Below are 16,176 nucleotides of genomic sequence, written 5' to 3'. Positions count from 1 at the left end.
TTAGCATGGCCAATCCACCTATCCTGCACATCTTCGGCCTGTGGGAGAAAGCCAAAGCCTCCAAGGAAACCCACACAGATACGGAGAGAACATGCAAATTCCACACAGGCAGTTACCCAAGGCTGGAATTGAACTCGGATCCCTGGCGCTGTGAGGCATCAGTCCTAACCACTGTGCCACCTTGCCACTCCTGAAGTTTAGTTTATTTATTGTCACAAGTTGGCTTACATTAACACTGCAATTAAGTTAGTGAATATCCCCTAGTCGCCACACTCCGGCGCCTGTTCGGGTACACGGAGGGCGTATTTAGCATTGCCAATGCACCTAACCAGCATGTCTTTCAGACTGTGGGAGGAAACTGGAGCACCCGGAGGAAACCCACGCAGACACACGGAGAACGTGCAGACTCCACAAGTGATCCAAGACAGTGATCCAAGTTCATCTGCCAATTACGTGTCTGTTCTGCAACTTTACCAATGTCTTCCTGCATTTTGTCATGGCCTTCCTTTCACCTGCCAATTTGGTGCCGTACACAAATTTTGAAATTGAACTTTTAAAGACTGAGTTTGAATAGGTTGTGTAAACGGTGAACAGCAGGGATCTGAGCACCAATTCTCTTCATAGAAATCATAGAAACCCTACGGTGCAGAAGGAGGCCATTCGGCCCATCGAGTCTGCACCGACCACAATCCCACCCAGGCCCTACCCCCACATATTTACCCGCTAATCCCTCTAACCTACACATCCCAGGACTCTAAGGGGCAAATTTTAACCTGGCCAATCAACCTAACCCGCACATCTTTGTGGCATCTTGGGATGCCACTTCTCATTCTCTGTCAATACAAGCAACTTGAACTTTTAACCCCTGCTCTGTTTTCTGCTTGTGTAGCTAATGTGTTATCCAGTCTACCACCTGTCCCCTGATTCCACCTACTCTGGTCTCGAATCTAATACACAGGCTTTTTGGAAGTCCAAATACATTATGTCCGTTGTATTATCCTTATCCATCCTTTCTGACACTTTTTCAAATAATTCAAAGATTGGTAAAGCTTGCTGATTATATTTTCAGTTTCCTTATTTTCCTATTACGTCATTAAGGACTCCATTAACTTTCCTGACCACAGTATTAAGCTGACTGGTCTATAGTGTCTATCATTTTTTTATGCGACTTCAGTTAGAATCTGATAAAGCAGTCGGTGAAGTTCATGCCATCACCGAGCAAGCAAATAAAATAACATTGAGGTTTCAGAGGGATCGCTGCAGCGAGCAGGATACATTGGTAGGTTTTAGAATGTTTACACGATCATGCAGTATAAAAACCAATTACTGTCTGCCTTGGTAGGAGAAGTAGTCATAGAATTTAATATTCAAGTTGGCGTTAATGGTTTATTCTTCCCAGATGTAGATAGTAATGTGTTACTCTCAGGGCTAAAGGGATATGTGGGGAAGGTGTGATCAGGATATTGAATTTGATGATCAGCCGTGATTGAAATGAATAGCAGAGCAGGCTCGAAGGGCCGAATGGCCTACTCCGCTCCTAGATTCTAGTTTCAATTCTCGGGAGGAGAAAGCTTGATGAATCTGGGTGTTTGAACAGTATAAATGTCTTTATGGTTGCACTAAAAAGCATGCATTCCAATTTGTGGAGATTATTGTTTCTGAACAAACAAAAGCTTTACGGAATATTTTACGTTAATCTAAGTTCGTGTCTCTTTTTGTTCCACAGTCGTGCGGTGAAATTTCTGTTTGAAATACTCAGTAGTTTTGATGGTGAGCAACAAAGACTATTTCTTCAGTTTGTTACTGGAAGTCCCCGACTACCTGTTGGAGGTAAGCCTACTTCTGTCATTTTGGGTTTTTTGGTTTGTGGAAACACTCTATTATGTGAACTATGAAGTAATATGTTCAGCGAACTCAGATATTTAAGATCTTTCCCCATCAGGATTCTTCCCACTTAGATGAATAGTTTTTTTATTCATTCATGGAATGTGGACATCATTGGCTGGGCCAATCCCTAATTGCCCTCCAACTGAGTGACTTGCTAGGCTATTTCAGAAAGTATTTAAGTCAACCACATGGCAGTGGATCTGGAATCACGGGTAGAACATAGAACATAGAACATTACAGCGCAGAACAGGCCCTTCGGCCCACGATGTTGCACCGACCAGTTAAAAAAAAAACTGTGACCCTCCAACCTAAACCAATTTCTTTTCGTCCATGAACCTATCTACGGATCTCTTAAACGCCCCCAAACTAGGCGCATTTACTACTGATGCTGGCAGGGCATTCCAATCCCTCACCACCCTCTGGGTAAAGAACCTACCCCTGACATCGGTTCTATAACTACCCCCCCTCAATTTAAAGCCATGCCCCCTCGTGCTGGATTTCTCCATCAGAGGAAAAAGGCTATCACTATCCACCCTATCTAAACCTCTAATCATCTTATATGTTTCAATAAGATCCCCTCTTAGCCGCCGCCTTTCCAGCGAAAACAATCCCAAATCCCTCAGCCTCTCCTCATAGGATCTCCCCTCCATACCAGGCAACATCCTGGTAAACCTCCTCTGCACCCTCTCCAAAGCCTCCACATCCTTCCTGTAATGTGGGGACCAGAACTGCACACAGTACTCCAAGTGCGGCCGCACCAGAGTTGTGTACAGTTGCAACATAACGCTACGACTCCTAAATTCAATCCCCCTACCAATAAACGCCAAGACACCATATGCCTTCTTAACAACCTTATCCACTTGATTCCCAACTTTCAGGGATCTATGCACACATACACCTAGATCCCTCTGCTCCTCCACACTATTCAAAGTCCTCCCGTTAGCCCTATACTCAACACAACTGTTATTCCTACCAAAGTGAATTACCTCACACTTCTCCGCATTAAACTCCATCCGCCACCTCTCGGCCCAACTTTGCAACCTGTCTAAGTCTTCCTGCAGACTACGACACCCTTCCTCACTGTCTACCACACCACCGACTTTGGTGTCATCAGCAAATTTGCTAATCCACCCAACTATACCCTCATCCAGATCATTAATAAATATTACAAACAGCAGTGGCCCCAAAACAGATCCCTGAGGTACACCACTTGTAACCGCACTCCATGATGAATATTTACTATCAACCACCACCCTCTGTTTCCTATCCGCTAGCCAATTCCTGATCCAATTTCCTAGATCACCCCCAATCCCATACATCTGCATTTTCTGCAGAAGCCTACCATGGTGAACCTTATCAAACGCCTTACTAAAATCCATATATACCACGTCCACTGCCTTACCTGGGTAGGCCAGACCAGGTAAGGATGGCAGATTCCATTCCCCAGAAGGGCATTAGTGTCCTTTTGCAACAATTGACAGTCCTTTATGATCATCTTTAGACTTTTTATTCCAGTTTTTTTGAATTCCATCTGCCCTGGTGGGATTCAAACCTGGGTCTCTGGATTACGAGTCCAATGACACTATTATGCCACTGTCTTTATGTAAAGAGTCTTCATGTATAGATCATGTCTTATTTCTTGAAGTGAGTTTTGCAAGTGTATGGTCCAACAAGGAAAGCCTCAACGTAATCCTTCTCTGTTGTTTTCTTGCGTTACAATAATGACTACATTTCAAAGGTATTTATTGGCTGTATTTGAAATGTCTGGTGGCCATGAGAAACACTATAAATGAAAGGCCATCTGTGCCTTTTGATGATACTTGCCCATTCTAGATTTGAAAGCTTTAAATAGGCTATTTCCATTACTATTTTAGCCTGGAGCAAGCAGCAAGACTTGGGACCTATTCTACCAATGCTGTGACTAATTTGGGCCAACAGGCTGGAATGCTCCCTAAATTGCAGGGAAGCTACTTGGATTGAATGCAATAGTTAACTAAGTACTGTCTTGATCTGGCAGTTGATGGGACAAAGGCATTTTGGCACTGTGCTTCAAGAGGTTCTCTACCTTCAGATCACAGATGTTTTCCTTCTAGTTTTTTTAATGTAATCTAATCACATGTGGAATGTCTACAATTGCTGTGAAGAAGGAAATAAAGCACTTCGGCTTGCAGAACCTCAGGCACCCAAAAGCACTTCGTAGCTAATGAAGTACGTTTGAGGTTTAGTCATTATAGTGAAACATGGCAGCCATTCTTTTTCTCAGTAAGCCCCACTAACCATGAAATAAATTACCAATTAAACTGTTGTTGACTGAGGGACAAATTTGACCATGTCATTGGGAGATTTCCCCTGTTCTCTAAAATAGAATCTTGAACATCCACTTGAAAGGATAGTTAAGGCCTTAATTTAATGTGCCTTCCAAAACATGGTATCTTAGCAGTGCGGCACTCCTCAGTACTGCACTGAACTGTCAGCCTAGGTTTTGTTCAGATCTCTAGATTTGGGTTTGAACCCGCAAACTTGTGACTCTGCAAAAAGGGGCTCACACCACTGAACCAAGGCTGATGTAGTTTCCCAATGTAGGCATGGCTTTGCCTATCTCTATTGTCCCCATGTATAAAGCTCACCGTCCTTCCCACGCCTGGTCTTTTTATGAACTGGTGCATTTAACTTTGTCTGCTGACTTGATTTTTTTGCTGGCAATGGCTCAAGTGCTGGGGGGCGGGAAAGAGAACCTGACTAATATATATACATAGTGCAAACATGTAAAAGTAATGGCCTGTGTGTGTGTAATCCTTACTGTATACATTCATGTATGAAGAATGAGGAAGTCTGCACCCACATTGCACTTCAGAGCACAGCTTAAATCATAAGGCTGAAGTATTGCTTTGTACTGTTGAAACGATTTGCAAATTTGGTTCACATACTGCAATGGAACTAATGTAAGTCCTTATTTTCGCAGGGTTTCGGAGTTTAAACCCTCCACTTACCATTGTCCGCAAGACCTTTGAGTCCACGGAAAACCCTGATGATTTCTTACCCTCCGTAATGACCTGTGTTAATTATCTCAAGTTGCCAGATTACTCCAGTATCGACATAATGCGTGAAAAACTTTTAATAGCTGCTAGAGAAGGGCAGCAGTCGTTCCATCTCTCCTGATCACAGCGTCTGAATCCTCAAGCTGCCTGTTACAACAAATGACAAAATCATGATTTATTTTCTAAGTGTATCACTGCATCAAGGCAATGTGTACAGCGTACTTGTTGTAGAAATGGCTTGGTATGCTGCAAATCTTCAACAAAAAGACTTGGATGGTATATTTATTAAAATAGCCCCTACGGACTGAGAAATTGAAAAAAAAGACCCCAAAGTTAATGCAAGATTTAAACAAAAATAAATTCTTAAAGAAGTTCTTGTTAATTTAACAATTATTTGGGTGCAGTTTTTAAATTGCTTTTTGCTGTGTGGTATTCAAAATCAAAAGAAAGGGATGTTTTTCTTCCAGGATGACGGAACAATAAAATGTCACTGTGCAGTTTGATATTGGTGTGTATATCCATCTGGAGCCTATATTTCTGGTGTTTTTTTTTGTTTCCAAAGATTAATATGTACAAACATACAGAAATGACAGACTTATACCTTGCATAAAATAATTTAAGCTCTGGTTAGTGTCATTTGCATTTTTCTCTTGTCTATCTTCACCCTCTACTCCATCTAGTTTGTCCATTTATGTTTAACTCATCTGCACTTGTGTAATGTAACATAGGGTTCTGCTTCTTTTGTGATGTTTCTTAATCCCATGATTCAACGAAAGGTTAAGCCAAGGGCTTGAAGATTTTAAGCATTTCTTAACCTCCATTGGCCCAACAATTGTATCATAGTCTAAAATTTATTCCTGTTTCCAATATTCAAATTCTAGTATTTGCCAGTAGTTTTGTTGCAAAATAATAGGACTGTTGGCAGAAGCCTTTAATCTCACACTAGATTTGTTTACAGAATGATTTCAGGCAACAATTAATACTGAGAAATCCCTTTTCCTTTTTTTTCCTTTTTTAAATTCTGTAGTTTAAACCAATATCGGGCTGGTTAGTCTGTTATTCAAGGGACAGGTAGCATTTCCAGTTGGTGTAAAACTTTGAGAAAAGTTCCACTTGCTGTTATAGTGGGACAGTTGCTTTATCTTGTTTAATTTACCTTGTTGTAGTTCACTTAATTGTTTTTGCACTGCTAGCTTTGAACAAAAGTAATAGTTGAGCTCTCTTGGTTTGATAAGGATAGTGCACCTGTAAACACTGCTCTGTCCAACTGTTCATGTGCTGATTTCTGAAATCTGCAATAACTACTTCATCAGGTTAATGTTTTTACCTGAACATAAATAAATAAAATGTTTGACTCACTTTTTGTATAATTATTTTGTATTCAGCAACCAAACTTTTCTGATTCAGGGATAGTGCCAAAGTGTCTTTTTAAACTGAAGTTCTGTTGGAGTTTGAGTAAATAAAGGTGGAAATATTCAATGTGGTTGTAATGCTTGGAGCACTGTTGCATTCAGTGGCCCTCTTGATATTAAAAGAAATCACATGTTATAAAAAAAACTAATCCTTCAATGGTGTGAAAAATTGATATGAGGTGTAGCTGTGAGGACATAATCTAACCTGGCAAAAGAGTCAATAAATATCCAAACATTAATTGCCTGCTGGCCTTTGCTCTTGTTGGTTTTAATGCCTAGCCAGTTTAGCTTGATTCTAAGAAATTATGGCTTGACTTGTCTCAAAAGTTTATGGATGTTCTAAGCGAATCATACGTGGGGAGGGGGAATAAAATTAGTGCAAGATCCCCACCCTCCAGAAGCCAGAAGTGGATTTAAATATTCCTATTCTTTGAGCAGATATTTCACTTGTGCAGATATATTCATGGACTCAGTGAGACTGGCCATATCTGGTCTCCTGTCCGGGAAACCCCTGATCTAATGGCTGTCAGCCTGCAGCCAGGTCTTGACTGATAGTGGAATCAGAAACTCTGGGTTAAAACAGTTGCTGATCCCCATGCAGTTCAAAGGTAGTGGTTATACTTGAATACCTGAGGAAATGGGTCTCCTGGATACTACATATAGATTTGCACAAATTGCTCTCGGGGCGGGGAGGGATAAAGGAGTGATTTTTTCAATTAAATTTTTTGAGTACATTGAAATGAAAGCCCAATCACACTTTGTCATTAACCTTCAGCATTTAGACTTAATTATATATAATTGTAACTCCAAATTAAAATGGGCTTTAACTTGTACTATATAACCAAGGAACCCTTTTAGTACACTTGTTGCAGTTTTCATCCATTTTGTAAAAATCACTGTTTTGTGCTTGCAAAAGTATTGAAACATGCTGTTGACTTCAGCCACTTATATAATTTGTTGCTTCATTCCTATAATTTGCCTGTTTTGCCTGCCTATTTGGTTCATTGCGTGTTACTTTATGAAACATTAAAAAAAAATTGAACTAGTATGTTGTAAACCTGAGCACATTATTGATTTACATTTGAAAAGAAGTGAGGTTTGGCGGTTGAAAGCAAGACTTCCAATTTTACCATGTGGACTATGAAAATAATCGTCCCTCCATTATTTTAATGTTGAGTTTACTGAATGGCCTGCCAAATGTCATTTGAAAGTAGGGCTTCCCAGCCATCCAAATATTTTTTAAAATTCACATTTAACGATTATATTGCAAAATAAACTGGTGGAAAATGCACATTACTGATCCGTTATCTTTCAACTGCAATTTTTTAAAAAATTGGTCTGAGGATAATGTATCTTCCAAATTAATTAAAATTCAACCATATTAGATCATGGATGTGGCCAAGATTAGAATATAGGAATGGGAAAAGGCCATTCAGTCACTGGATGCTTCATGCTGGTTCTTTTCACACCACCATTATCCAATTCCTGATTTATCTACCTCAGACTTGTTTCTGTCCCTCATGAATTAGGAATTGATACAATTTCCCTTTTAGAGTTGCTTTGCAGCATTAAATGAAAATGAAGGAAAGCGTTACAAACTGTTCATTCGCAAAAAGTAGATGGGTGGATGGAATATCTTAAAAATAGTGTTCTTTGTTCAGTTAACACAAATCTATGTTAATGAATGGCAGAAAGAGAATCCTCAATGCAAGATATCCTAGTTGTATATACGTACATAGGATTAAGACTTTGTTTAACCTCAAGATTAAAGTTTTTTGCTTAATGAAAATAGTTAAAATAAGTTGTTCATCCCTAGAATGTTATAGGTTTACAATGTGAGGATACAACTTAGCTGACTGTTCTATTATTTGCTGCAAAGACAAGATTCACATTTCCTGATTTGTTTTCACAGCCACATTGTCACCGTGGTTAGCACAGCTGCCTCGCAGCACCAGGGACCTGGGTTTGATTCAGTCACATAGAACATGTGTGTTAATGTAAGCCTGTGTGGAGTTTGCACGTTCTCCCCCTGTCTGCATGGGTTTCCTCCGGGTGCTCGGGTTTCCTCCCACAGTCCGAAAGATGTTCTGTTAGATGCATTGGCCATGCTAAATTCTCCCTCCGTGTACCCAAACAGGCGCCGGAGTGTGGTGACTAGGGGAGTTTCACAATAACTTCATTGCAGTGTTAATGTAAGCCTAGTTGTGACACTAAGTTGGCCAATTCAGGTTTTCAAAAGCAGAATAATGAAGACGGAATGCAAACAAATTGGCATCTATTGATTTGAAGGAAATCCTTCATCCTGTGTGTCTTGTTCATAAAAACATCGGTCATGCCATAAATAATTAGCACTGACAGTCCTTGTGAGAAATATAAATATCCTGAGCTTTTCTTTAACAAATGTGAGGGTGTTCCATTTGAAAAGGAACAACAAAGGTTACATTTCTACTGGGGAAATCAAACAAAGTATAATGTTTATCTCTGCCTACTGCCCAAAGATATTGTGTATTTGGAATTAGTTGAATACAATAAATTGAGAACATTGTAAACTTATATTTAGGTGTCGGAAGTTGAACTGCTTACAGTAATCAATGGAGGGATAAATTTGGATAACACCTGAATTGAGGTGATGTTGCTTTTAGAGCACTTGCATTTGAGTTGGTTGGATATGCAGTCTGGTAAAAGCAGTATTGATTTTGCTAGTCCCCCCCCCCCCCCCCCCCGTGCAAAAACAAAATACAGATCTGTATTTTAAGTGATTGAGTTTTTGGATCAACGAAATCTAGCAACATGCAGCTTTTAAATTTTAGGGATGTAGTGTTTGCATGCTGGGAATAGGCCAGTTCCTTTGTGTTTCCTCTTGACCTCTGACTGCTCTTGGTGCCTGTTACACCAATTTGATCCCACCACAGCTATCCCAGCTCTCCAATTAGTCTGATGTACATTAATTGGAAGACTTCAATTTGTGCCCTACAGGAATTGTTTGACGCAGATACAGCAGCTGAGGTTTGTCTTTACTATTTTCTGAACTGAAATCCAAGTTGGAACCTATTGGTGCCACAAATGAGAATATCACCTGGTGCCTCAGACTGGATCATAACTTTCAATAGTATAAAATGGGCTATAACTGATCAGATTGACTTCACCAGAAGAAAAATTGGAAGAGATGTGTAGTGGGTGACCAATCTGAAATCATTAGTTTTGCTGCCAGAAATTAAAAATATTAACTTATCCTAAGGCAAATTCATCAGGTCAGTGGGTATGTTACGGAAGAGCTCCTTACACAAATTAAATTCTGTGGTGAGGCCTTTCAGGGGGGAATGGCGAGCGCAGGGTGTAACAATGATCTAACTAATTGTTGAGATGCATTTCCATTGGGAAGAAACTTCTTTAAGATTGCTAGTTGTAGAAGTTATCCAGTCAGTATCCATCGAGAGACTGATACACTAATGAACCATTGTGAAAGATAAATTTTGAGTGATTTCTGCTTGCTTAAATAGCTTAACTTAGTTGTATGAGTTGGTCATAAGTTTAGGTTTTATCATTCATGATCAAGAATGAAGTCCATAGTTAAAGCAAGTTATGTTTTAATCAGGCTTGATTTAAATCTTCTGGAACACTCTTATATTATTCATCAGTCCAAAAATGTGTGGGTTAGGTTGATTGGCTATGCTAAATTGCACCTTGGGTTCGTGGTAAATATGTGGGGTTACGGGAATAGGGCCTGGGTGGGATTTGTGGTCGGTGCAGGCGCGATGGGCTGAATGGCCTCCTGCACTGTTAGGATTCTATGATTCTAAGTTTATTTTTGTATTGACCTATCACTTAAGAAATGAGTTGAGCTGTGTTGTGCGAAGAAGAAAATTACTTACAGTAACTTGAATACTTTCTCTTGGAAGTATTGGAATGAACTCTTTGATCTCGGAAGGTGTAACCCTGAAGGCGAAAGTCCTGGAAGGTGAAGCCCCTGGAATGTTGCAAAATAACCTATAACAGACTCTATTGTTACTTACAATGGACTGTACTGTTGTAAAGGGATTGTCTGTTATTGTATTATTAGGCCTTGGTATTAGCTTGTTGGTTTATTACTTTCTCATTTTTTGCTTTCTCTGTTCCATTCTTTTACCTTGTTGCTCATATACTTTGTTGTATCTCATTATTTCCACTGTCTAGGTCTTTCCCTGTCTCTTCTGTAGGTCCACCAATGATTCCTGTTTGTGTTCCTTTCACTGATGTATTCAATGCCTGTATGGGATATGTAGTGTGGGACCTGATGCAACTTGTGAATGAGAGAAACTGAGGTTCTAGGACCGCTGAAACTGAGATCACATATTGCTAAAACTGACATCCACAATGTTAAACCCAATTAAATAAAGCCTGCTCAAAACCCCTGCCATAGAACTAGTCTGTGCAGAGGATATTTGTAAGTATGGCTGGAGGCTAAGTTTTAAGTATGTTTATTTGTCACAAGTAGCTGTACATTAACACTGCAATGAAGTTACTATGACAATCCCCTGGTCGCCACACTCCGGTGCCTGTTCGGGTACACTGAGGGAGAATTTAGCATAGCTAATGACACTAACCAGCATCTCTTTCAGACTGTGGGAGGAAGCCCACGCAGACAGTGACCCAAGCCAGGAATCAAACTCTGGTCCCTGGTGCTGTGAGCCAGCAGTGCTAACCACTGTGCCACTGTTAATGTTGTGCATTTTCCTTCGAACATTTAGCATGAATGAACTAAAGCATTTTCTTGTCAAGATTTTGTGGTGGTTGCTGACTTGGCAGCGTTGCAGTTTAGTGAAATTATTGCTGGAGATTGCAGGTTGTATATTTTGTCACTGGCGTCTGAAATTAAGAGGGCTTCAGAGCTTGTTTGAAACAGGAAGGTATTTATTGAATAGCAAAACTTGGGTACAGGAGTTTATGCAGCACAAGGCTGCCCTGGGGCAGAGCTCCAATTCTTCATGCTTACTACAAACTTCCACAAGATTTTCCTGAGGTTGGACTCCACTCTCTAGTGTGATCACTCCTGCTCAGCTTCCATTGATCCCTCAGGTCAGATGACTCCCTTCTGTTCTGTCTTAAAGTGACAGACACCACATGTGCCAGTGGCTTGTTTGGTTCAAATATTTCAATGGTTGAAAGAAGTTGGGTGCAAGGGAAATTGTCCATTGCCCATTGTCTAAGTTCTTTATGCACTATGAATTGACATCCTCAATTTATGTACGTGCTTTGCTTTTGAGACACCTTTTAAGGGAATGTGGCATTTTCTGTGAGAGATCTTAATAAAGGAAATAGAGTCAAAATGGTGCAAACGTGGGTAAGTAAGATGGCAGCCCTTTAAATAGAAAGAAACTATGGACATTGTTTATAGACCGGGCTGGGAAAGAAGGATTTGAGCACTGACTCCTGGTATAAAGGAGAGAGTTGGAGTGTAATTGAAGGAAATCACTAACAGAATGCTTTTTTAAATGATGAGAAACTTGAATGTTCAGATTCGAGTGTCTGTACATGAAGTACACAGTTTACACACATTTACAAACTCACCAAGGTGCCTCGATGGTGCCTCCCAAGCCCAAGTCCGCTATCAGCAAGGACAAGGGTAGCAAACATGTGGTAACATCACTACCTGACAGTTCTCCTCCAAGCAACTCACCATCCTCACTTGGAAATATATCACCATTCCTTCACTGTTGCTGCGTCAGAATCTTGGAACAAGCTGTACCTACACCACATGGATTGCAGCAGTTCAAAAAGGGCAACTGGGGGCTGAATGGCTGAGGCAGCGACAGCAAGGATCTTGGAGTGCAAGAATGAGGAAGTATTTCTGCAATTGGACAGGAGTTTGGTGAGATCACTCCTGGAATGCTAATTGTTATGTTGGTCTCCATTTTTAAGGAAGGATATACTTGCCTTTGATTGGAGTTAATCAAAGTTTGCTTGATTTCATCCTGGAGTAAGAGTTCTACAATGAGGAAAAAATTGAGTAGAATTTCGTTTCCCCACCTCCTGAGCTCATATTAGACTTGATCCAGATGTAAGAACAAATGTTGAATGACAGCAGAGAACATAGAATATAGAAAAGCTACAGCACAAACAGGCCCTTCGGCCCACAAGTTGCGCCGAACAATTTCCTTGCCTTCTAGGCTCATCTTACTAACCTCCATGAACCTATCCAAAAGACTCAATCGTATCCGCTTCCACCACCACTACCGGCACTCGTTTCCACGCACCCACCACCCTCTGAGTGAAAAACTTACCCCTAACATCTCCTCTATGCGGCACGGTAGCACAGTGGTTAGCACTGCTGCTTCACAGCTCCAGGGACCTGGGTTCGATTCCCGGCTCGGGTCATTGTCTGTGTGGAGTTTGCACATTCTCCTCGTGTCTGCGTGGGTTTCCTCCCACAGTCCAAAGATGTGCAGGTTACGTTGATGGGCCATGCTAAAATTGCCCCTTAGTGTCCTGGGATGCGTGGATTAGCGGGTAAAATATGTAGGGATATGGGGGTAGGGCCTGGGTGGGATTGTTGTCGGTGCAGACTCGATGGGCCGAATGGCCTCTTTCTGCACTGTAGGGGTTTCTATGATTATACCTACTCCCCAGCACTCTAAACCTGTGGCCTCTCGTGACAACCATTTCAGCCCTGGGTAAAAGCCTCTGCGAATCTACTCTATCAATACCTCTCAACATCTTATACCTATATCAGGTATTTCACCTATCTCATCCTTTGCCTCTCCAAGGAGAATAGACCTAGCTCGCTCAACCTATCCTCATAAGGCATACCACTTAATCCCGGCAACATCCTCGTAAATCTCCTCTACACCCATTCTGTGGCTTCCACATCCTTTCTGTAATGAGGCGACCAGAACTGGGCACGGTACTCCAGAGGTGAACGTACCTGCCCTGCTATCAAGGTGGTACCAGCGTAGCCTTTGGCATACTCTGGGAAAAGCCAGGAGAACAGGAATAAATGGATGAAAGCAAAATACTGCAGATGATGGAAATCTGAAATATCAATGGAAAATGCTGAAATCAAAATATAAAATGTCAAATCTCAGGCCTGGCAGTGTCTGTGGAGAAAGGAACAGGATTAACTTTTCAAGTCTCAACTTCAGAAAAGGTATAAATGGATAGCTCTTCTAAAACAATCATGGGTTCAAAGTCCCCTTCAAGCTTGCTCCGCCATTCATTATGATCATGGCTGATCATCCAACTCAATTGCCTAATCCTGGCTTCCCTCCATATCCTGAGCAATGTATAATTGTAGTAACAAATACCACAGGCTCACCACTCAGGGTGAAGAAGTTTCTCCTCATCTTAGTACTAAAAGATTTATCCTGTGTCCTTAGACTCGATTCCTGGTCTGGACACCCCCATCTTTGGGAATATCCTTCCTGCATCTACCTTGTCTAGTCCTGTTAGAATTTTATAGGTGTCTAAGAGATCCCCCCCCCTCCAACAAATATAATCCTAACTGACACATTCTCTCCTTGTGTCAGTCCTGCCATCCCAGGAATCAGTCCCTCTATCTGAGGATGTTCTTGCTATAAAGAGACCAAAACTGCAAATACTATTCCAGGTGTGGCCTCACTAAGGCCTTGTATAATTTCAGCAAGACATCCCTGCTCATGTACTCGAATCCTCTCACTATGAAGACCAATGTACCATTTGCCGCCTGCTGCACCTGTATGATTATCTTCAGCAACTGATGTACCTGGACACCTGGGTCTTATTGCACAGTCCCCTCTTGCGGCAGAGTGGTTAGCACTGCTGCTTCACAGTGCCAGCGAGCCGGGTTCAATTCCAGCCTCGGGTGACTGTGTGGAGTCTGCATGTTCTCCCCATGTCTGCGTGGGTTTCCTCCAGGTGCTCCAGTTTCCTCCCACAGTCCAAAGATATGTGAATTAGGTGGATTGACCATGGTAAATTGACCCTTTGTTTCAGGGGGATAATCAGGGTAAATGTGTGTGCGGCTACAGGAATGGGACCTGGGTGGAATTATTGTTGGCGCAGCCTCGATTGGCCGAATGGCCTCCTTCTGCACTGTAGAGATTCTAATACACCTTATGAATAGCTGGGGTCCGAGCACCGATACCTGCGGTACCCCAGTAGAGTACTCCAGCTCTTTGTTTCCTGTCTGCCAACTAGTTTTCAATCTGTCTCGATGCACTACCCCCAGTCCCATGCATTTTAATTTTGCAAGCTGATCTCTTTTATGTGGGTCATCCACTGGCTCCCTCTAACTCTACCAGTTACATCTTCACAGAATTCCAGTAGTTGGGTCGAGCATTATTTCCATTTCGTAAACCCATGCTGACTGTCCAATTCTACCATTTTTCCAAGTGCTTTGCTGTAAAATCTTTGATAATGGACTCTAGAAATTTCCCCAGTACCGACATCAGGCTGACTGGTCTATAATTCCGTTTTCTCGCTATCTCCCTTTTTAAATAGTGGAGTTACATTAGCTACCCTCTACTATGTAGGAACTATTCCAGAGTCGACAGAATCTTGGAAGATGACCAGTCATGCATCCACTATTTCCCAGGCCACTTCCTTAAATACCATGGGATGTAGATTATCACGTCCTGGGGATTTATCAACCCTTCATCCCATCAATTTCCCCAACATCATTTCTCTACTAATACTGATTTCCTTCAGTTCCTCCCTCTCAATAAATATGAATTCTAAGGTAGTCAGTATCAATTTAGCTGGTAAGAATCATAGAATAGAATCCCTACAGTGCAGAAGGAGACCATTCGGTCCATCGAGTCTGCACCGACCACAATCCCACCCAGGCCCTATTCCTGTATCCCCACGTTTACCCTGCTAATCCCCTGACTCTAGGGTCAATTTAGAACATAGAACATAGAACAGTACAGCACAGAACAGGCCCTTCAGCCCACGATGTTGTGCCGAGCTTTGTCTGAAACCCAGATCAAGCTATTTCCTCCCTATCATCCCGAAGTACTCCATGTGCCTATCCAATAGCTTCTTAAATGTTACTCAAGTTTCTGACTCCACTATCCCTGCAGGCAGTCCATTCCACACCCCAACCACTCTCTGAGTAAAAAACCTACCTCGGACATCCTTCCTATATCTCCCACCATGAACCCTATAGTTATGCCCCCTAGTTACTGCTCCATTCACCCGAGGAAATAGTCTTTGAACGTTCACTCTATCTATCCCCTCATCATCTTATAAACCTCTATCAAGTCTCCTCTCAACCTCCTCCGCTCCAAAGAGAAAAGCCCAAGTTCCCTCAACCTTTCCTCATAAGACCTACCCTCCAAACCAGGCAGCATCCTGGTAAATCTCCTTTGCACTCTTTCCTGTGTCTCCACATCCTTCTTGTAGTGAGGTGACCAGAACTGCACACAATATTCCAAATGTGCTCTCACCAAGGTCCTGTACAGTTGCAGCATAACCCCACGGCTCTTAAACTCAAACCCCCTGTTAATGAACGCCAACACACTATAGGCCTTCTTCACGGCTCTATCCACTTGAGTGGCAACCTTCAGAGATCTATGGATATGAACCCCAAGATCTCTCTGTTCCTCCACATTCTTCAGAACCCTACCTTTGACCCTGTAATCCACATTTAAATTTGTCCTACCAAAATGAATCACCTCGCATTTGTCAGGGTTAAACTCCATTTGCCATTTTTCAGCCCAGCTCTGCATCCTATCGATGTCTCTTTGCAGCCTACAACAGCCCTCCACCTCATCCACTACTCCACCAATCTTGGTGTCATCAGCAAATTTACTGATCCACCCTTCAGCCCCCTCCTCCAAGTCATTTATAAAAATTACAAATAGCAGAGGACCAAGCACTGATCC

At 41.8% G+C, this 16,176-nt stretch overlaps 1 protein-coding gene across 13 annotated transcripts in view; it reads left to right on the top strand.

Annotated features, from left to right (window-relative positions):
* Positions 1-6,283, top strand: part of trip12 (thyroid hormone receptor interactor 12) — a 160,237-nt gene extending 153,954 nt beyond the window's left edge. For all 13 annotated transcript variants that reach the window (XM_078205851.1, XM_078205845.1, XM_078205874.1 and 10 more), the window contains 2 exons: positions 1,727-1,830; positions 4,850-6,283. In XM_078205851.1, the coding sequence (XP_078061977.1) occupies positions 1,727-1,830; positions 4,850-5,046 (301 nt within the window). In that variant the 3' untranslated portion in view covers positions 5,047-6,283. The remainder of the gene's footprint in view (positions 1-1,726; positions 1,831-4,849) is intronic.
* The last annotated feature ends 9,893 nt before the right edge of the window (positions 6,284-16,176 follow it).

The sequence above is a fragment of the Mustelus asterias genome, chromosome 3 (assembly GCF_964213995.1).
Source record: "Mustelus asterias chromosome 3, sMusAst1.hap1.1, whole genome shotgun sequence".
NCBI lineage: Eukaryota > Metazoa > Chordata > Chondrichthyes > Carcharhiniformes > Triakidae > Mustelus > Mustelus asterias.
The sequence above is the reverse complement of the archived record's forward strand: the minus strand, read 5'-3'. Positions and strand labels throughout refer to the sequence as shown.